General features: G+C 45.5%; 1 protein-coding gene across 2 annotated transcripts in view; it reads left to right on the top strand.

The window, feature by feature from the left end:
• The first annotated feature begins 410 nt into the window (after positions 1–410).
• The window catches only part of LOC146202407 (inhibitor of nuclear factor kappa-B kinase subunit alpha-like), a 101,317-nt gene continuing 78,115 nt past the window's right edge, over positions 411–23,612 (top strand). The window contains exons 1-3 of one of the 2 annotated variants that reach the window (XR_014703698.1): positions 411–942; positions 5,644–5,862; positions 17,979–18,137. Coding sequence is in view for 1 of the 2 variants with exons in the window: in XM_084588157.1 (XP_084444283.1) it covers positions 838–942; positions 5,644–5,862; positions 17,979–18,137 (483 nt within the window). In the remaining variant the exon portion in view is untranslated. The remainder of the gene's footprint in view (positions 943–5,643; positions 5,863–17,978; positions 18,138–23,612) is intronic. The other variant, XM_084588157.1, reaches the window with a different exon arrangement.

Raw genomic sequence — 23,612 nt, forward strand, 5'->3', positions numbered from 1 at the left:
ACTGCAAGCAGGACGATGCCCACCGCCCGCTGCTCGCCGAAAAGCAAAGACGCACAGCCACAGAGTCACCGCCGTATGTCTTGGCTACGACCATATGCAGCAATGCCAAATATGCTACGACGAGTTCGCCTTTAGCCTTTAGTTCCAGTTCGTTCACTCAGCCCTAATAGCTCTTTCTTGGTCGCATTGGCCCGGCACCCCGACAACGTCGTCACTTGCAGACTTTCGTAGCTTTCTCTCTGCGCACCACTTCCGCTTTTGCCTTGCGACTCCTCTTGCTCCATGTTTTACCGGAAGTCGTGACAGAAGCCTAGCCTCCCGCGCCTCCCGTCCGCGTCGCCTTGGTCGCCTAGATCGTCGCCTATCTGCGTGCTGCTGTGTGTGTATATTCTAGGCACTATAGCACTGGTAAGTAGCGAGTTTTGTTTGGCAATTCTTTGGTGTGTGTGGGCGTGATACTCATAGATTCGCCAATTACGACTTCTCGCACTACTTACTAATGTTCGATCAATTCGGGGCAGCATTCTTTGCTTTTGTACTTCTTTAGTTGGACTTTCATTGCTTTCATTATCTGCGCAGGGGCTGTATGTGCTTGCTTTGAGAGCCGGCTATCTGTATTATCAAGGCGTCCTCTGTCAAGGCGTATTATCAAGGCGTCCTCAGCAAACCAAAGCCCATGAGAAAATAAAAGTAAACTGTGTCTGCGAAAGATAACATGTTACCGCGTCTGAGACGCAAGGCAAACTTTTTTAGACATTTGTCACAGCGCCTTTCTTTCAGTAGCAATCCTACGATATTGCAGATGCTGACAGCTGCTTACAGAGCAAGATATCAACTATGGGAAAGCCCACAGAAGAGGACAATGTGCTCATTGGTTGCTGGAGAGAAGGCAAGGTGCTGGACCGAGGCACCTTTGGCTCCATAACGCTATGGCACAACACGGCAAGTTTGTGAACACGACTTGGCGAGCATTTCTGAATCGACTGAGACGCGTTCACTTCTTTTGTCTCACTTTAGTAGAAATGCTCCTGAGATCACGGAGTTTACCACTGTGTTGATGTCGCAGCTGCTACACCTATAGTATTTCGTTTTGTAAAAATTATCATACCTTGATATTTGACAGGTTGTGTACAGTCACGAGTCTGAATCAGTCTTGTTGCCTCATTGTTCTGGTGCAGCTTGTTTATAACCAAATGTAATCAGCTGCAAATAATTATAGAGGCCGCATTCAGAAACTTAAATGCTGCTTTGAAATGATGGTTGAAGCACGGCCGGTCTCGAGGGAGAGAGCGCCTCTCTTCTCTTACGGCCTCTCCAATGGGGTCTGTTTCCACCGCCCGCCGTGCCTCGATGGGGTCGCCGCCGCCCCACTGCTGTTTCTCCGCTACAGCCGTTCTCGCGCAAGGGAAACGCGCGCTCGCTTTTATCTTCGCCCGCGTCAGTTGCAACCGGCAGGTCCTGACATTTCGCCCCTTATGGTTTATACAAAGTCCGTAATCAACATCGAACATTTATCGTGTACGAGGAATAAAATACAGTCAACAATCCGCTCACGCGCGCTCTCCTTCGTCAGTGCGGCCGTGCACGCGCACGATCGAATGAAGCTTCGGGACACTTCAACATTTTTTACCTCCAGGCTATGCAATGTGCCTTTGAATGTTTTAATCAGGTGTAGCGCGACCTGACGTGAGTGCATGGTGAACTGTTGGGTGGAGATTCTGTCAACCGTTTTCGTTTAGATCAGAAGGGGCACCGGCAAAAATTCATGGCGCGTCTCAGATTCAGAGTAAAGAACAAAAATTTACTCATATAGTAAAAATTTCACTTGTCCAGTGGAGTGGGCTGTTCTAGCTTCATTCAAAACATATCAGTCGGTTGAAAGACCGAAGATGTATATTGTTACGTGGAAGATTTACAGTCCCAAAGCTGTCCGCACAACTAACGTTGATGAGGGCACCGATTTCACAACACTCAGCGTCGTCGTCTTCTCAGAGTCTGTTGCACTTCTTCATCCTCATCACGAACAGCGAATACAGCTAAGTAACAATATGTTGTCTCGCGACTACTTTTAATCAAGGAAATGGGCATAAACAGTTAAGTAGAATCGAAAAGAGCGGCAAACAATAAAAAAATTGTCCTTCAAAGTTACACATTGCACTATATGTTCATCAATTCATCAAAATATGCGACCTGCGTCTAGAAAATTCAGTCTCAACATCTTCCTGCACGGCTTGTGCACATGAGTTGGCCTCTCAGTCTTCTCTGTCACTTTCCTGGTATAATTGAAAAGAAGAATTCTGAGAAATGTTTCAAATATCAAAGAAGCGGACCTAATACCATAGCTGTTGTGAATTCCTTTCGGGCAACTCAGTGTTGAATTCTGAAATGCTGACTGAATCAGGATGTTAAGTACTTCGAGAACATTTGTGTGTATAGTAGGTGCACGGCAGCTTTCTCGAAAAAAAAAAAAAAAAAAAGCTTGTGCAATAACAAGCTCTGGTTTCGGATAATGCAGTCCAATAGAATATTGTCCTCGTAGAAGATCGTACTACATGGGGCTGCTTCTTTCGCTAGTTTCAAGAAGAATAGCACAAGCGTCACACCCGAAGTTGATTAACTAAACGATATATCCAGCGTCGTAAGGTAAACCGGAATATGTGATAGTGGGAAATGGGATGGTAGGAGATGCCATCACTTCCTTCAGTGCCTTGATTTTGCTCTCAGATGAAACGTCCGTCTTGACAATGTAGTCATGTGCTGCTAGCTGTTACGGCCCTCGCATCTATAGCATATGTCATTCCCTACCACACATTTACCCTACTTTCCCGAATAGAGCCTCAATTGGTCACTATATAGGGCTTGAAATGAGCCTCCAGCGAGAGTGTCCTTCTTTAACGCTTTAAAAGTTTCTTGCATACTTTCGATATAGCAGGTGAACTCATTTGTAAGTCACTGAATCCGAGTATCACCTTCGAGTATCACCTTAATTTATTGGCCTCATTTTACCACTTGAGCACAAGTGGTGTCATGAATAGCAAACCATTTTTTATTGCTTCCATAACCAGCTTAATATTGTGTAAAAATTTCATTAAAACAATGTTTATTTGCAAAATTAAAATAATGTTTATAATCCACACATTGGCTAATATATGAATTGTAATAACATTTAAAACTCAACCCTATAACGTTTACTTTTACTGTTATACTAATACTTTATATCATGCAAGCATTTTGCAATTTACATTACATTTTTATGAAATTATTTTCATCTTCGGTGTTACATGAATGGTTTCGCATCTATCGCTTAAGACGGTTGTGATGTAGCAGACGAGTTGCTGTCATGATAGCTTTGAAAAAGGTTCGGTGTGATCACTTCTTCTTTTTTTTTTTTGTTCCTGTTCTTGTACAGGCTTGGGAAAAATTCGGATTAAAATGGACAAAAGTAGCTACCATGCCGCAATGTATGCCATGCTTGTCGAACGTTTGCTGAACGACAGTGTTTTTTATATCCATTCACGTGTGTAGTACGTTGACGACATGCCGCTGCAGCATCTAACTTCTGTGTTTTTTAATTTCGGGGCTGCACTCACCACGAAACTCGCGAGCGAAAGCAGGCAAAAGCCACCCGCCGCCGCTGAAGCAGACGCGGAGCGAACAGTGAGCAGGTCGCGCCCCTTGCGGAGGCGGAGAGCGCAACTCAAGGAGAAATGTTCCCATTGTTCCCGCGGCGATTGAGAAGGCCGTAAGAAAGAGCGCGTGCTCTCCCCCGAGACCGGCCGTGCTCAGTGTTGAATTCTGAAATGCTGACTGAATCAGGATCTTAAGTACTTCGAGAACATTTGTGTGTATAGTAGGTGCACGGCAGCTTTTTTTTTTTAAAAAAAACTTGTCCAATAGGGCAACAAGCTCTGGTTTCGGATAATGCAGTCCACTAGAATATTGTCCTCGTAGAAGAGCGTACTCCATGGGGCTGCTTCTTTCGCTAGTTTCAAGGAGAATAGAGCAAGCGTCACACCCGAAATTGATTAACTAAACGATATATCCAGCGGCGTAAGATAAACCGGAATACGTGACAGTGGGAAATGGGATGGTAGGAGATGCCATCACTTCCTTCAGTGCCTTGATTTTGCTCTCAGATGAAACGCCTGTCTTGACAATGTAGTCACGTGCCGCTAGCTGTTACGGCCCTCGCATCTAGCATATGTCATTCCCTTCCGCACATTAACCTTACTTTCCCGAAGAAAGCCTCAATGGGTCACTATATAGGGCTTGAAATCAGTCTTCAGTGAGAGTGTCCTTCTTTAACGCTTTAAAGTTTCTTGCATACTTTCAATATAGCAGGTGAACTCATTTGTAAGTCATTACATCGAGTATCACCTTCATCATTTATTGGCCTCTTTTTACCACTTCGAGCACAAGTGGTGTCATGAATATCAAACCATTTTTAGTGCTTTCATAACAAGCTTAATATCATGTAAAAATTTCATTAAAACAATGTTTATTTACAAAATTAAAATAATGTGTATAATACCACACATTGGCTAATATATGAATATTAAATAACATTTAAAACTCAAACCTACAACGTCTACTTTGACTGTTATATTAATCTTTTATATCATGCAAGCATTTTGCGATTTACATTACATTTTTATGAAATTATTTTCATCTTCGGTGTTACATGAATGGTTTCGCATCTAGTGCTAAAGACGGTTTTGCTGTAGCAGACGAGTTGCTGTCATGTTAGCCTTGAAGAAGCTTCGATGTGATCACTTCTCATTCAGTTATCTTTTTTTCCTATTCTTGTACAGGCTTGGGAAAAATTCGGATTAAAATGGACAAAAGTAGCTACCATGCCGCAATGTATGCCATGCTTGTCGAACGTTTGCTGAACGACAGTGTTTTTTATATCCATTCACGTGTGTTGTACGTTGACGACATGCCGCTGCATCATCTACGTTCTGTGTTCTTTTCGGGGCTGCACTAACCACGAAACTTGCGAGCGACAGCGCGAAACCAGGCAAAAGCCACCCGCTGCCGCTGAAGCAGACGCGGAGCGAACAGTGAGCAGGTCGCTCCCCTTGCGGTGGCGGAGAGTGCAACTCAAGGAGAAACATTTCCATTGTTCCCGCGGCGATTGAGAAGGCCGTAAGAAAGAGCGCGCGCTCTCCCCCGAGACCGGCCGTGGTTGAAGTCGGCCGTTTCATTGTCGATGAGCATGCCCGCAGCACAGTATGGGCGGTTACTTGATTCTCGTATATATGCAAAATACATGAAGAAGTGACTCGTGTTGCGAAAATTTGCTTTTAAAAGCTTATTTCTATAATTTTGGTGCTTTAACTATAATGGGGTTGAGGTAACTTTTTCTTTTTATTAGTGTGGGAGCAAAGTAATCATTCACTCTGTTCGGTGGGTAAAGGTGCATCTAGAAATTGTTTCTTCTTCTTCTTCTTAAAGAAAAAAGAAACCTAGCCATTGTAGCCACCACAGTGGCAAAATTGCAAAATTACTGATAACTGTTACTTACAGCCTGTTTTATCAAGCATGATTTGAATTGCTAAGCAATAATAATGCAAGTTGCAGTTTGTTTACACAAGACCTTTAAGGCTTATTATTTTTAATGGGGCTTCATCTTGTTTTTAGAACACCCAGGAAACAATTGCACTCAAGAAATGCCTACGAGGCACAGCTGAGATGACAGACAAACTACAGCAACGCTGGGTTCAAGAAGTAGAAATCCTTAAGAAGTTGGACCATCCAAATGTTGTCAAGGGACTTCCTGTACCTGAACCATTGCAAGTTCTTGCCACGGCCTTGCCATTTCTTGCAATGGAGTACTGCAGTGGTGGAAACCTTCGCAAGGCAAGCAGTCATTGACACATTATCTTGAAGCCTGTTTGAATTTATGGTTTACACATGTAGGCAGGAGTTGGCTGATCACAGGAGCTGTGGCTGAGTTTCTGTCCCCTGCCAAGTGTTTGCGGCGATGAAGCATTTCGATACAGTGCACTGGCCTCAACACCAGTAGTGCTTCATCAGACGGTGCCCACATGTAGTTCAGCAGCATTTCAGCACCTCTGACAGGGGTCCGTTAATTTTGCTCATGATAGTAGAACCAATTATATTCATATTTGGCCACAGGAAAATTTCATGCCTAGAATACTATGCAAATCCAACTTGATGACCCACCCCGCATTTTGCATGCATCTACTTTGCCAACATGGCACGTGTAGCAGTTCTTTTCGTTAACAATGACAGTAGCTTTGGGATGGCTTAGGGTCAGTGCTGTTTCATGTGTCACCTCATTACGTGTTTTCATCACAGGGTGAATTTCTTGTGGCCACTGGTATGAACAGTGAGTTTTTTTCATTTCTTTGAGGGTGGGTGAAACACTTGCACGGCATTGCAACATCGGGCTTTTTTAATGGTGTTGCATTTAACCAAGGCCTAGGTGGATGAAAAATAGTAGACTCAGCGCTTTCTGCTGCAGTGGCTCAGCAGCTAGGGCGCTCAACTGCTGAATCCAATAGCAGAGAATCAAGTCTCAGCCTCGGTGGGAGCTTTTTGAAGTGGTGGCGAAAACCAAGGTACCTGCTTGTGAGCTGTGCAACATCAGTGCACGTTAAAGAACATCAGGTGGTCAAAATTTTCAGAGCCGTTCACTATGGCATCTCTCAAAGCCTGAGTCGCTTTGGGACGTTAAACCCAGTAAACCAAACCAAAATGTTAATTAGTGAGTAATTGAGCTATATAATTAGAAGAGTATTTCAGTAAATTAAGTCTGCCATGACTGAGAGTTTGTTTCTGGAAATCTTTCTTTTTTCTGTTTTAAACTCTATATTTTGAGGAACTTTTGAAAGTTATAAATTTTGAAAGTGAAACAACTGGTATATACATGCCATGAGAATTTTTTCCCAGCGTAACTTCATTGTACTGGAGTGCAGTTGTAGTGGGGTACACAGCTGTCGTGTTGCTTTTACTTCTGTTCATGCATGTAGAGCCATAAACTTCATGACAAAACTTGAGATTGTGTACTACTCGCTACAGGATGGCAGATTGACATGCATCATTCACTGAGGGGACATACTCCCTCTGGGCTTCCTTTGTGTCATCCTCTGCAGTAATCACCAGTAGCACCTTGCGGTAATTTTAAATGATAACGCTTGCATGCTAGGGCACTTTATTGCACAATCGAAAAGCACTGATCATGTGACAGCAAATTTCTTGACACCATTTGAAAAGTCCTGGCCTGCCATTGAGTAAAGGCCAGGCAACTCTGTTTATCAGTTCTTCAGTGTAGGTAGGCCAGTCAGCAGTCAGAAACTTGAGAAGCCTGGTGCAGAGAATTGCACTCAAGATACCAAAGACTCAAGATACAAGTAATATCGTTGTACTGTAGGCGCGCCGTAGCGTAAGATATGGCGGCTGCGAATGTTAAGAAGCAACAGGGTTTTTTTTTGCGCGAGTAGTTTATCCTTGCATGTATGAATCAACGAAAGCACGCAGTCAGCTGCTGCGATAATGACGCCTGCCCCAAGCGCGGCGTGATAAATCGAACCAGGCTTGTGCAATCAAGCCATCACGGGCACTCTGCCAAGTTCGCTCCCCGCCACAGCGGGAGCTCTCAAAAGAAGAACACGCCATCGCTGCTCAGCATCTTGGCACGCTGCCAAGAAATGAGCTGCGGATGAGAGGGCCGAAACGGAGTGACGCGCGAAAACGCATGCAAGCAAGAAGTGAAGGCTGTTTCACATGATGTGACGCGCACGAAAAATTTTGGTCCAGTCGCAGTGTCGTTGTGGCGCAAATCGCAACAGCCCTTTCACATGCTTGCGACACCAGCGATTTCTGTCGGTGCGGCACGAGCGGTGGCACCATCATATTTTACCAACAATAAAGGTAGAACATGCGTAAGATAAGATTAAATGTAGTATTTAATTTATGTTTTTTATCAAAATATACAACACTTTATGCAAAATAGACATTTTTAAATTTTCCGTTTTGTACGCAACTACGTACAACAGTCACATCAGGCTGAATTCCATAGGCTGGCGGCCGTCTCGTTTGCAACGATCGCTGCGACGGGAGCGGCGTGCGACCAACATGTTGGAAGTCTGTCGCAGCCACTCTGCGACGGGAGCGGCGTGCCCTTCTGTCGCTGTGCGGCTGAAATCGCACACTGCTGCGGCGAGAATCGCATCATGTGAAACGGCCTTGACGCTGAAAATGCTCGCGATTTCTGCCGCGGCGAAAGGGCGAAAGGGACGCAGTTCCAACAAGGTTGAAATCTTTTATCGCTCTGTCGCTGCCGCTCGCTCGTCGCTGAGATCACTCAATCGCTTGCATGTGAGCGAGCTGGCCTTAACGCTTTTTTTTTTCTTTTCCAAATTCTCAGGTGCAAAAGTGGAGGGTGGGTTCATTATGTGAGTGGGTTGATTACGCGACAAATACCTTATCGTTTTTTCGCCGTCACAAGCCGATTTCTGTATACCGCATTATCGATATATCGAACTATTTCGCGATCCCCTTCGAGTTCGATATATCGGGGTTCGACTGTACTGCGCACTGTTCCTTTTTTTTTATGCGGAGGGTAGGGTAGGCGATGAAATGTTTTGTCGTTGGCTGTAATTCAGGGTACAGCAAAGAAAACGAAAAAGTCCCCTTGTTTTGGCTGCCATCTGATTTCAAGCTTTTCGAGCTGTGGATGCGGAACATTCCCCGGATTGGCCGAGAATTAACTCAAAAGCACAGAGCTTGTGCGCAGCATTTCAGAGATGAATTTCTTTCCCTAAATTCCTACGGGAGCTATACAGGAAATGTATTACTTGATGCAGAAAAACGGGCTTCCCTAGTCAAAGGTGCAATTCCCACCGTATTTTAACAAAATCAAGAACCCAAAGCTGTTGTGCACTCAGCCTTGACTGCCTTGAGTGCACTCAGCATAAGGGGGAAAAATTGAAATGACGCTTGTAGTGCACAAGTCAGTATTAGCCTATTAGTGTCCTAGCTACTTGCTGTTCTTATATTATGGGTGAATGTCAGTGCACACGTAGTGGCCGGTTTCTTTTTTCGTTTTTGGAATAAATAAACTTCTAAAATATTTACAGTAGCTTTCAGCGATGGCTTTGCATTAAAGTACTTTTTCTCCAGTGTGTGTTTACATAGCCTTGGCTACATGTCCAAAAAACTGCTCACTGTTATGTTGCAAGACTTACCCTCAGTCATTCACAGCCATAGTTCACTCCATGGTGAATTATCCTTCTCTCACCGATGCTGCATCTACAACATTCAGCATATGTTGCTCAACGTTGCTTATGCGTTGCTTATGTTGCTAACATTGCTTATGTTAACACACAGCTTATGCGTGCGATGTGAGTGCAAATTTAAGAGCCCTAGGTGACCCAAATTGATTCAGAACCATCCACTTCGGCCTCTGTACGCCTATGTGCAGGCGCCGGACACTGAACTTGACATCATCTACCGTTTTTATAATCGTAATACTCACACTTCCATCCACAGGATGCAAGATAAAACACGGAGACATGCAACGCGCTGTCTGCATGGGGATCTTCACATATAGGAAGCAGTCAGTAGGGTGCGGCAGGGGAGCTGTATGAAGCAGACAACAGATGACACCTCAGTGCAGCTCGAAGATGCAAACAGCGCGATTTCGAGGGATATATTTCCGTGGTGATGCATGGCAATACGCACGTGCAGCGACAGGAAGCAGACGGCAGACGCGACGGCAGCCCGGCACCGACGTGGTGGCAGCACGCAACAGTGTTGGTGATAAATCCTAGCGCGATTTATTGGATCCGCCACCAAGCTTTCTCCGATGTAGCGAAAATTCACCCTTCCCAAGGGCGGAGTCTGCACTCCTATCTGCTATCATACTTCGTGGTCGCACTTAAGTTTCAGAAATTTCAAGGCAAGCGGCAAATGTTTCATTTTCTATGTTTACTTTTATTTAGTTGTGCAGAAGAAGTTGTCCAGTTGTGTTTTGCATGTCTCTCCTCATTTTGTGTAACGTGTGCCAAAAGCCAGTGTAGTGCAACTAAAATTAGGTTAATCTTGTTGCTCATAGAAGCACTACCCTCATGTGTTATTTGTGGTACTTTGATAAAATACAATGGATTTGCAAAATAAAATAATTTTGTCATTTAAGCCACTAGATGATATCACACTTAATTTGTTACCTGCATAGTTTTTTCCCAGCATTTTAATTATTCCCGTGATGCTCTTTGATGCTTCCATAACTACTTGACAACTGTACCCACAGTGTGTGTGCGTGTGTGCACGTGTGTATGCGTACGTGTGTGTGTCTGTGTGTGTAGCTGTCGACGTAGCTCAGTTGGAAGAGCACTGGACGCTATATTCGGAGGTCGTTGGTTTGACTCCCACCATCGGCGCATTGTTTTTCCTTCCGTCTTTCATTTAATATTCTTTATCCTGATCATCACCATAAGACTAATTCTTGTCAAATACCAACAACCAAATATGAAAAAAAAAAAAAAATCCCCAACGTTTGCCTTGACTCATAGACTGTCAGCTCCTTTAAACTCTCTCTCTCTCGGGGGCTTAGTTTCGAACAACCCCTTAAACTCTCTCTCTCTCGGGGGCTTAGTTTCGAACAACAAGCCCCTTCGGGGGCTTAGTTTCGAACAACCATGGCCTGCAAAGGCCATGGTTGTTCGAAATTAAGCCCCCGAAGGGGCACAGCAGGGTTAGCAGAGCCTCTTCCAAACGCACACCCCTAAAGGAGCCGGGCGCCGGGCCGGGGGACGCTTGTACCCAATTTTACCGGTGGGTGTCCGGCGGCGGGTTTCGAACTGACCACCTCCCGCAGCCGAGACGGGCGCCCGAACCACTCATATATATATATATATATATATATATATATATATATATATATATATATATATATATATATATATATACGACGGGCGCCCATATATATATATATATATATATATATATATATATATATATATATATATATTTTGCTTTTTTTGGCCATCTGAATTCACATTCTCGTTTATTCAATGTCTGGATATTAAGTGGCCAGCAGTTATATGATAAGCATTATACATATTGTGGGGCTGTGGCTGGATTATATTATAGCAAAAGAAGGAGCAGGTAACATTGAAGAAGGGTGCCAGCATCTCCTTAAAAGTTTAAGATGCCAAACATTTCCTAATGTATTTCTGCTTTGGAATTATGTGTAAGATATTATTAGACATGGATCACTGCGTCAAATTCATATACACTTGTTAAATAATTTAGATTTGGATCTCTTCTCTCATAAAGTTCTGGCTTCAATAGCCAAATGAAGTTTAGAACTTCACAAACAAGTATAAGGCCACACTATGCACACAAAAACTGCAATGTAGGAGCTGTTTGTTCAGTTGCTCTCATTCCAGCTTCTTGAATAGGTTAGGTTAGGGGTTTGAATGGATTTACTGACAAAACAGCTACTATATTGCAGGTTTTATGGGCCTCACATGATTTCATCCTCACGTAGGACCTTGCAGTCTTTGTTTGTCAACATGACACTGAAATATGAGCTGCTGGTTTAAAATATTTTTACGTTAGGCGGTGCATGCACTGATATGCGCATAAGAAGGAAAAAGAATCTTGGTAATTTTGGCGAAGACGACGACGAAGTTCGAGCAGTGTCGGCTGGTGCCTGCAGGAAAGGCCTGTTGTGTGAAAGCCTTGTCTCCCGTCTCCGCTCTCTGAAACCTCAAGCTGAACTCCCCTCGTAACATCTTGGTGGAGGCGCTTTCGATCCCCTTGCCACAGCTGCTCGGATTTCCGCGCCAGAAACCTGGATTTGCACAGTGGACGCCATCTCCCCGAGCTCACCCCACAGACTGCCACAGTAAGCATGGCATCCCAGGAAGCATCACTCGCTACGCAAACTCCACCTGCCCCCATGGTCTTGACAAAAATCCGCCATCTGCCTATTTTTAACGGCGAAGACAAGACGGATGTTGAAGATTGGCTCGATGAATACGAAAGGTGCAGCAAGAACAACCGGTGGGATGCTAGCATAATGCTTTCCGACATCATCTTCATCTTCTATCTAGCGGGAACGGCGAAGACCTGGTTTACCAACCAAGAACAGGAGATGCCTACTTGGGACACCTGCAAACAAAAACTTCAGGACTTGTTCGGCAAGCCGATTGGGTGAGCTCTAGCAGCCAAAAAAGACCTGGCTACTCGTGCTCAATCGTCAACTGAATCATACCTCGCCTACATACAGGACATCCTCGCCCTGTGTCGAAAGGTGAACACCTCCATGACCAGAGATGATAAAGTTGCCCATATACTTAAGGGTATCGCTGATGACGCATTAACATACTTCTCTGCAAAGACTGCTCTACGGTGGATTCAGTCCTGCAAGTCTGTCGCCGTTTCGAACAGGCGAAGCAGCGCTGCATCGTCCATCGGTTTGAGCGCCTTCCCAACATGGCGACTACATCCTCATGTGACGATCTGCCCACTTTGCAGCAGCCTTCAAGTCATAACAACCTCACTACTATTGTCCGCAGGGAAATCGAGGCCTTGGCTCCTGTTACACTTACATCACCTCCTCCAGAGCCAACAATAGCTATGATACAGGCTGTCGTCCGGCAAGAATTCGCGAATGTGGGCCTCGTCTCCAATTCTACCACGCAACCCCCTGCACCATAGCCAATACCAGTAGTTGCTGCTGCTGCCACAAGACCGCCCTACACACCGCGCTACCCTACCTGTAATCCTGCAGAGTGGCGCACATCTGACGATAGGCCTATTTGCTTTGTCTGCTGTCGGGCTGGCCATATGTCCCGCTATTGCCGCAGCCGCCCGGCTCCCCCCTCTCGCCCCTATTACAGCCCCGTCTGCCATGACTACTATGCACCACGGCGAGTTTCTGTCACCCCAGCACAGCTTCGTACCAAGAACATTGAGCAAGTCCGTCATCCTAGCCGTTCACCTATTCCTCGCCGCAGCTTGTCCCCAATGTACCAAGGCCCATACTTGGAAAACTAGGCAATGCAGCGCCCGGACGTGACGCTGCGTTACCAACCCGGACAGCCAACTGTGTTTCGACCATCGCACCACGCCGCAACCTGATCAATGTCCTCGTAGATAGAGTCCCTGTCCCCGCTCTCATTGATACTGGAGCCCATATTGCAGTCCTTAGTTCTTCATTCCGCCAGTGCCTCAAGAAAGTTCTTACGCCCGCTAACACCTCTACTCTTCGTGTTGCTGATGGCAACACTGCTGTCATTATCGGAATGTGCTCTGCGCACGTGAGCATCTCCGGCCACTACGTCCCTGTGCTCTTCGCCGTCCTTACTACTTGTCCTCATGACGTCATTTTAGGCCTAGACTTTTTAACAGCCCATTCTGCTCTCATTGACTGTTCCTCTGGACTTCTGCGCCTAGCCCTGCCCCATTGTGTTCACGACCCTAGTGCTGACCATTCCCAGCCACGTGTCCGCTCCAGTACATTTACTCGCCTGCCTCCTGAGGCGGCAGTATATGTGCCCATGTCACCTGTTCCTTCCCTTCCTGACGGCGACTACGTTATCAACCCCATCACCAACGTCACTCTACAACGCAACATCGTCTTACCTCGTAACATTGTACACGTCGCGAATAACCTCACCTACATTCCCGTACTCAACTTCAGCATATCTTCGCAAGTTCTTCCGGAGGGCATTTTTCTTGCCGAGCTGTCACCTTTGTCCAGCTTTACTATATCTGCAGTGCTGTCCGACCTTCACGCCGAGGTACCTGCCCAACCTGTTGCGTCACATAGTCCGGAGGACCGCATCTCAGCCATGGCTGCCGCTGACCTGCGTCCCGAATATGCCAGTGCCCTTGCTGGCCTTTTGCGGTCATATAGTGACATTTTTGATTTCGGTCACGGATCCCTGGGCCAAACGTCCGTTGTCACACATCGCATCGATACTGGAGATGCCAGCCCTATTCACCGACGGCCTTACAGAGTTGCTCTTTCCGAATGCCAGATCATTCAGAAAGAAGTGGAGAAAATGTTGGCCAGCAACATTATTGAGCCATTGAGCAGCCCCTGGGCGTCTCCGGTAGTACTCGTCAAAAAGAAAGACAACAGCTGGAGGTTTTGCGTAGATTATCGAGTCGACACCTAAACAAGATAACAAAGAAAGACGTGTACTCTCTTCCAAGGATCGATGACGCCCTCGACTGCCTGCATGGTGCCAAATACTTCTCCTCCATCGATCTCCGTTCTGGATATTGGCAGATCTCTGTTGACGAAAAAGATTGTGAAAAGACGGCTTTTGTGACCCCGGATGGCCTCTACCAATTCAAGGTGATGCCTTTCGGCTTATGTAATGCTCCTGCGACCTTCGAGCACATGATGGACTCATTACTACGCGGGTTCAAATGGACCACATGTCTGTGCTACCTCGATGACTTCATCGTATTTTCATCAACCTTTGAGGGCCACCTCCATCGTGTTTCGGCTATTCTTGGCATCTTCCGAAGAGCTGGCCTTTAGTTGAACTCCAAGAAGTGTAGCTTTGGTCGCCGGGAACTCAAGGTCCTAGGACATTTGGTCAACAATCACGGCATCCAGCCGGACCCCGACAAAATTCGCGCTGTAAGTGTTTTTCCTATATCGAAATCTCGCAGCGACGTGCGTAGCTTCCTCAGACTTTGCTCATATTTTCGGCGATTTGTACCAAACTTCGCGAAAATCGTCCGTCCACTTACGCAGCTTCTGAAAAAAGAGGTCTCCTTTTCCTGGGGCCACGAACAATCGGCCGCCTTCGGCGCTCTTATTGACCACCTCACCGGCCCGCCAGTGTTGGCTCACTTCAATCTGTCAGCGCCCACAGAAGCACGAACCGACTCAAGTGGTCATGGAATTGGTGCCGTTCCCGCACGTCAGCTCGGTTCCCCTCGCGTCATCGCCTATGCCAGCCGACTCCTCTCTGCGGCCGAACAGAATTATTCTATAACTGAACGTGAGTGCTTAGCCCTAGTTTGGGTCATTCACAGTAGTCACTGACCACCACGCATTGTGTTGGCTTTCTACACTCAGACCCTACTGGCCGCCTTGGACATTGGGCCTTGCGCCTTCAGGAGTATAATTTCTCAGTGGTCTATAAGTCTGGCCAGTTGCATCGAGATGCCGATTGTCTGTCCAGTCATCCAGTCGACCCGCCAAGCCAACCTGGATGTGACAATGACGCTTGCATGCTCTCTATTTCTGACTTTTTCAACATTCGCCGTGAGCAACGCCAGGACCCTCAGCTTTGCGAAATTATCAATTGCGTCAGCGCTGATCGCCACAACCCTTCCCTTCGTTTGTTTGTGCTCCACGACGGCACCTTATACCGGCACAATGTGCGACCTGATGGCCCCGACCTTCTACTAGTAGTCCCTCAGCACCTACGCACAGCCATCCTTGAGCAGCTTCACGACGTTCCCACAGCGGGTCATCTAGGCGTCTCTCGCACATACGACAGTGTGCGCGGCCGTTTCTTTTGGCCAGGCCTATACCGCGCAGTCCGCCGCTACGTGGCTGCCTGTGACCGCTGTCAACGCCGGAAAAAGCCATCAGTTTTACCAGCTGGACTTCTGCAGCCGATCGACATCCCCATAGACCCATTTTCTCTAGTGGGTCTGGATCTTTTAGGGCCTTTTCCACTGTCCGCATCGGGGAACAAATGGATTGCGGTGGCCACTGATTACACCACACGCTACGCGGTCACACGAGCAATACCAACCAGTTGTGCAACTGATGTCGCTGCTTTCCTCCTCAACGACGTTATACTTGTCCATGGAGCTCCCCGCCAACTGCTCACCGACCGTGGCCATTGCTTTCTTGCGTGTATAGTCGACGAGATCCTACGGTTGGGCAACATTCGTCATTCTTTCACGACTGCCTACCATCCACAGACAAACGGGCTTACCGAACACCTTAACCGGACACTGACTGACATGCTGTCAATGTACGTTTCTGATGACCACCGCACCCCGACTGGGACATAACGCTGCCGTTTGTGACATTTGCATATAATTCGTCACGTCACGACACTACCGGCTACTCTCCCTTCTATCTTCTATACGGCTGTGAACCTCTGCTTCCTTTTGACAGCCTGCTTCCTTCTGTCGCCACTGCCAGCTCATATGCTCGTGACGCCATAGCTCGAGCTGATGCTGCCCACATTGTTGCTCGCAACCGACGCGCAGCCTCCCAGCACTCCCAGAAACGTCTCTATGATTCCTGTCATCGCAACACCCAGTATTCTTGCGGGTCTCTTGTGCTGCTTTGGACCCCAGCTCGCCGCGTTGGCCTCTTGGAAAAACTTTTGCCCCGTAATACAGGACCCTACCGTATTTTAAGACAAGTGACTCCAGTGACATAAATTGTGTCCTTGCATCCCGCATGCCATACCTCTACACCACGCACCAAGACGGTCCATGTTGCTCGCCTAAAGCCATATTACACGGACCCTGGTTTGGACGCTAGTACGCACCGGGACGGTTCTTTTCAGCCGGCGGGGTAGTGTTATGTTAGGCGGTGCATGCACTGATATGCACATAAGAAGGAAAAAGAATCTTGGTAATTTTGGCGAAGACGACGACGTTCGAGCAGTGTCGGCTGGTGCCTGCAGGAAAGGCCTGTTGTGTGAAAGCCTTGTCTCCCGTCTCCGCTCTCTGAAACCTCAAGCTGAACTACCCGCATAACAATATTAATGAAAAATTGTTTATTAAATGCTGGTTAACTTCACATGGTTGATCCTTCTTACTGATATCATGGTCGTCATTTCAGAGCAACACTCACTGGAAAAAATTTAGTGTCTCCACCTCTTTAATACCTATTTTAATACAAGAAAAGCTTAAAGGAACTGACCATTGGATTTTAAGTTGTCAATTTTTTTGTTTTATGTAAAGCTTGCTGTCTATGCTGCTTGATTCCATAGCAGGTTTGTTAGAAACTCTGTAAAAGATTATTACTGAGAATTTTTCTTTCAATGCATGCACCCATTTTTATGCATCCTATTACTGGAAGCCATGATCAGCGATTGCGAATGCAATTGTATGTCTGGAAAAGTGTTTTGTCTATGACTGATGTACACCCTTGCGCCAAAGTGGAGAGACCACGCGTTTTGACAAAACTGTACACCAGCTTTTTCTGTCGGTGAAGCAGTTATTTTGAAGTGATGCATAGAGTAGCCTCGCTAATATACTTGCCATCTTGCCCAAGCTAATTTGTCAGGTGCATCCTTTTATACAGAAAATTAATAATTGCAGCGGTTTGTGTGGTCTCTCCGCTTTTGCTCAGGGGTGTACATCTCACCTGTTAGACAGCACATTAACGCTTTTAATATGGAGTAGTGTCCATTTAAGTTTCCACTACTAAATGCTGTTTATGGCGCAGTGACGTATGCCCTGTTGACATAAGTTCTATTTGACAGTGATTACCATTTCATCCATGAAATGCTAAACACTAGTGCCATCTACAGAAAAAAGCTCAAAGCACATTGTTTGCAATGCAAAGGGAGAATTATTTTTCATCAAAAGAGCACTGGGGAGTGTAAACTATTATAAAACATGATGACCAGTCCTGAATCGACAAATTCTGTGCATTTAAAACAAATTATAGTGATATTTTGTAGAAATGTGGCCACATGGAAGGATGCATCGATAATTGCAGGCATTCATTACAAGATGGCATTTCATTTGTGTTATGCTATTTTCAGTGGCAAATTAAAAAAATTATAAATGCTTTCTTGTTGGATATGGCAGTTTTCAGTCCTTAGAATATGGGGCGAGAGCTGTTCACTTGCACTAATCAAGTGACATGTTTTGCTCAGTTGTCGGTCCTTTCAATGATGCTACAGAAGAATGTGTAAATATGTGTATATGCATGGGAATCTTGAAAATTGAGTCCTTGGGAATGGGTGATACATATTTGCCTCCTTCATCGGCAGGTACTGCAACGACCTGAGAACTGCTGCGGACTTCTTGAAAAAGATGTGCGTCGTGTGCTGAGTGATATCACATCAGGACTACAGTACCTGCATAGCAACCATATCATTCACAGGGACCTGAAGCCTGAAAACATAGTCCTTAAGGATGTTGATGGAAAAGTAAGCATTCTGCCTTTCTGATTGGGGTCCAACATTTTGTCTTAAGGTGACATGCACCTCAAGTTTTGTTTTCCTAGTATTAGAGCTAGGTGAATTATAATACCACCCCGAGCCTCCATCAAGTTGTAGTGGGTTTTGTGTTCAGGGAAGATAACCCAAGAAAGACCTGGCAAACTTGCACTCCAAATTTCAACAGTCAATGCATGGATCTTGTGCCGTACGCTGGCAGTGCAGCTGCCGCTGGCACTCTCTTCCTCTTTAAAGTGCCACTCGTAGAGCTTTATCTCTTTTCATGAAATGTCATCCTGTCCTATATGCCAAGCCCATTATACTTAGTGGCAAGGGCAGAGGCACATTATTTTATTTTTGGGTGGCCTCACCATACCATATGTCCTATATGCCGTGTATGAATGAAAATTAGTGCATGTTTGTGCAGCTAGTGGGCTTTGTGCAGCTAGTGGGCATGGCAGTATTCACGACAGACTAGTGCAGAATGATTTTTCTTGTCTCAGTACTCCACTGCGTACAACTAAGCAAATTAATGTCATTTGTTTAGGATGCACCATTTTGGTAAATTTTATATCTGGTGCATTGTGTATAATGACTGATGCCCGAGTATTTAAAAAAATTTTTAGTCTAAAAAATATTACTCGTTGCATTAAAACCTGGTTAGTTATATAATGCATACATTTAAGAGTCACTTTCTGGACCCTCTTTCAGGCGCCCTTTAATTTTGTAATTTTTTTTGCAAAATGTCTTCCAGTCATTGAAATAAAGTGCATGCATGGTAATGCTAATAATTCCATGAGAGCCAGTGTGTTGATGGTCGTACAAAGTTATGGGGCTGGTGCGGCCATATGCTGCATGCTTGTGTATCAAATCGCGAGGGGTTGATTGATTGTTGATTTATGGGGTTTAACGTCCCAAAGCGACTCAGGCTATGGAGACGCCTTAGTGGAGGACTCTGGAAATTTCGACCACTTGGGGTTCTTTAACGCGCACTGACATCGTACCGCACATGGGCGCCTTGCTTTTTGCCTCCATCAAAAAGTGGCTGCCGAGGTCAGGTTTCGATCCCGCATCCCTTGGGAACAGTAGTCCAGCGCCGTAACCACTGCGCCACCCCGGCGGGCAATTGCGAGGTGTGGCACCATAGGTACTCGCCATCGTGTCGTTTGAGTGGCAGTGAACACTTTGGCAAAGAAGGCAAGCAAGCACCAGTACAGTAGTCACATCTGAACATTACCTTACACACTGTGCGTGAACGCCAGTCTTGGGAGGATAGCAGCACAGGCAAGCCTGTGGCATGTGGGTGCTCCTGAGGTGTTGCTTCATGCAAACCAATTCTAGCCTGAAAGCAAACACACGACGACAATGACAAAAAAAAAAAAAAAAAAAAAAAAAGGAATAGCAGAAACAAAAGCCTTGGAGCCAGCTCCTTAAACTGCATTTCATTCAGAGCGGCCTACACAGTGCAGCTTACGGTGCAGCTTCACCTTCATGCTTCAGTTTGCAGCAGCATATAGGCCCATCTCATGACTTGCCATGCAGTGAAACCTACATGCAGGGGCTAAACAGTTTGTCTACAGGATTCCAAAGGTGTCATGAGGAGCACATAAAATGTGGCTGCACTGTCGTCGTAGTCCAAGGGACTGCTCTGTATTTTCTGAGGTGCGTTATTGCATTTTTCCAGCACAATGGCGTACCGCTGGTACATTTTCCCCCAACAGTGAACGGTGGTGAGGGGTGGGCTTAGTGCCATGTGAGTGCAAAAATAGGCTGGTGGCATGGTGGACAATGAGATCTGCGGACCATGCCGATTGCTGGCTGATGACAGAGCTGAATTTATGGGAAGTGAGGACCCCCAACTGTGAGAAATTTTACATTTTTTGATGAAAAACAATTCAAATAAATACATGGTTGTAATGGTGCCCCCTCAGCCACTCCATTTAAGAGTGGCCCAAACATTCAACCCTTACTAGTGGCTGGTTTTTGAAGTTCACACTGTCCAAATTTTCTGTAGCCAAACTTTGTCATGGAAACCATTCAAGACAAGTGGTGACAATTAAAGCTAATTGTGTGGTTTGAAATTCTCAACCTCAAGAAAATATTGAGGGATTAATCAAGGTTTGCATATTTGCAATGGAAGTTGCTCCAAAATGGCTGTGATACGGCTACTGAACAATTATATTGCTGCTCTATACCTGCTCCAAAATGCTCATTTTCTGCTTCATACCTGCTTCAGAAAAGATGTATTCCTGCTTCAAAAGCTGTTTCAAAACCTACTTTAACTCATCCACTTCTGCTCCACAGATACTTATTCTTTTTGCTATTTCAATGGTGCCTTCATTACTGCATTTGTGAGTGACAAGATAAACATTTTTAAATAGTTTTCTAGAATTCCCACATAATCTGCACACAAATAAATACTTGTTTGTTTTGTTCTCCTGCATTAACTTTTTCATTAGTAGTAGGTCGTTATTTCTAAAGTTGGATGTTATGAATGATTAGCATTTCTTTCTCTTTCTGTGTCCGTCCAATTCTCTTCCTGCCATTTCTTTTTCTTTTTTGCAATTTAGCGTCTTCAGCACGTTTTTCGTACCGGATCGAGTACTAATAGCTTACCTTCCTGTACCGAATCCAGTATAAACAGTGTAGCTTCGCTACCGAATCAAATGTGAACTAAATATGATAGCACTGACTCAGATACAAATACTAGAATATTAGCGCTAATATTCACTACTTTTGCAAATAATTGTACAAAGCGAGAAATAATATGTGAAGGTGATAACTGGTGTTGTAGTGGTGCAGTGGTTAAGATGCCCGACTACTGTGTCAGAGTACCCGGGTTTGCGGCTGTGCCAGCGGATGCGTTTCGATAGAGGCAAAACGGAGAGGCATCCGTGTGCTGTGTGGTGTCAGTGCACGTAAAAGAACCCCAGGTGGTCGAAATTTCCAGAGCCCTTTACTACGGCATCTCTCATAGCCTGAGTTACTTTGAGACATTAAACCTTATAAAAACAAAACAGACCTAAACTAAAGCTAAAGCTTTTAAAATATGCAGCACTAAACTCCACTAAGGGGCTGCAAAATGAATTTAGTATGTTAACTCAATGCTGGTCAAGTTATACATGCAGAAAAATTATTTTTGTTATTGGTGATGAAAGAAGATAAACCGTGGTATCCCTCGGAACATTAGACGGTCAATGAAACATACAAGCCATAGCCTCCGGTATTAGGCATCAATTCAAGGTTGCTAAACTTGCCTTAAACCTTGTTGTGTCGTCCAGTTTTAGAGGCTCTGTATGAGCATTTTGAACGCTGTCACACCATTTGACTGTGTAGCAGCACACTAAAACCTTCATCCTGCATATACTGATCACTGCAGTATTGCACATAGCATTGATGTAGGCCCTGGTTTCAGGTAGTCATTGAAGAAAAATAATATGGTGGGCCTTATTCGAATCTCGTGCTAGTTTTACATGAATCATATACGGCTGATCTGGCCCAAGAGCCATTACCGTCGCTGTAACCCAAATTCAGAAAAACTGTGTCAGAGAAAATACGCATCTGAAAATAATCAAGTTGAAGGCTAGTTTGCTATAGGGATTCAAACTGACGACACACACGCCTCTGACAAGTATAGGCGTCCACCGAGAAGTGAGGTATTGCGTCTTCCTTTCCCCAGAAATCAACTTGAACCAAAAATATAAAAGTATTTGCAGAATGAAAAGGCGGTGTTGAAGGCGCTTTGCATCTATGGCAAAGCTTGATTGCCCCCTAATTTTTCAAAAGGCAGTCGAAAAGTTCATAAGATATTCAATTTGAATAATTTCCAGAGTGCACTGGTTGATGTTTGATTTGTTATTTAAAATTTTTGATTATTCGCACACCACTGATAAGGGCCCATTTTGTAAGAAAAGCCAATTAGTATGTACACTAGTAGATATTTTGTTGACAGGCTTCTTCACACACGTGGGACGTACGCTTGCATCTGGCAACAAATGGCAGCTTGACCTCTTTTGCCTTTGCATTCTAGGTGTATAGGGAAGTCCACACACAACACTGAATTGTTCAAGGCCTGGCACATTTTTTTAAAACTGTCTTGGGGTGGGAAGTAGCACTGCCTAACATTACAAAAAAGAAAAAAAAAGAAGAAAAAGCATAGCCTAGTGGTGTCAAGAGGGTTAAAAAATAGTGGGATTGTTTATGGTGTATTGCCCAAATGAGGGTAGTAACGAGTTGACCACTGCAGATTTATGTGGTGCGAAACATAGAGGTCTGCACTTTGAAAATATTGTGGAAGAAGGCCAGGTTGAGACGGCAAGGTCGTGACGGCAAGGCAAGGTATGCCGTGTCTAGTGTTTAATCCGATGGCGAACCCAGGCGCTTGCCGGCGCCATGGGACGATGACGATGGTATGTCAAATGAAAGAAGAAGATCCATGGAAGGCTCACACAATCTGCCCGGGGGTTGGAAGCGGCCAGCCTGGCCGCTCCTAACCAACAGATGCACTGCGGCGCACAAACGGCTTCGTGCGAGAAACATGAACAATTTCAGTTCCACGGTGGCGTCGATCAGTTAGGGGGGGGCCAGCAGGTGTGACTTTGTAGTTCACTGGAGAAGTTTGGTTGATGACCTTGTAGGGACTAAGGTAGTGGTGGTGAAATTTGTCACTAAAGCCAGGTGTGCGCAGTGGTGTATAAAGCAGTACTTCGTCACCAGGACGAAAAGAGACCTCACGATGCATAGAATCGTAGTGACTCTTGCGGTCTTCTTGGCATGCTTCTTTGTTGAGGCGGGCAAGATGACAGCATCTGGCCACACGGGATAAGAACTGGGCAAGTACTGATGTGGAGGAGTAGTCGGGCGTAGAGAAGAAGGAAGTGTCCAGAACTGTAGTGGGAGGACGGCCATAAACGAGAAAATATGGAGAGTAACTGGTAGTCCGCTGTACTGCTGTATTATAGGCAAATGTGACGAAGTGCAGAATAGTGTCCCAATTTCGATGTTTCGCTCTGATGTACATGGATATCATATCCAATAGGGTGCGATGAAGTCGCTCAGTCAGATCGTTAGTTTGGGGATGGTAGCTTGAGGTTGTCTTATGGAGGGTGTATGTCGCACGAAGAACTTCGGCAATGACTGTCGATAAAAAGGCCGTCCCACGGTCGCTTAGGAGCACTCGAGGAGTGCCATGACACAATACAATTGATCGCAAAAAACAATTAGCTACCTCTTGAGCGGAACCGGTCGGTACAGTTGGTGTCTCAGCGTAGCGTGTAAGATGGTCGACAGCTGTTGTAATCCAATGGTTACCCCCATTGGAGAGAGGTAGGGGACCATACAAGTCGATGCCCACTATGTCGAATGGCGTGGCGAGACAGGGAAGTGTTCATGGGAAGTGTTTGTGGCCTCCACTATCGCTGAACCGCTGTGGAACCGTACAAGACTTGACGGGAAGGCGATTCCACG

The sequence above is a fragment of the Amblyomma maculatum genome, chromosome 1, assembly GCF_055883805.1.
Source record: "Amblyomma maculatum isolate TAMU_Amacu chromosome 1, ASM5588380v1, whole genome shotgun sequence".
NCBI lineage: Eukaryota > Metazoa > Arthropoda > Arachnida > Ixodida > Ixodidae > Amblyomma > Amblyomma maculatum.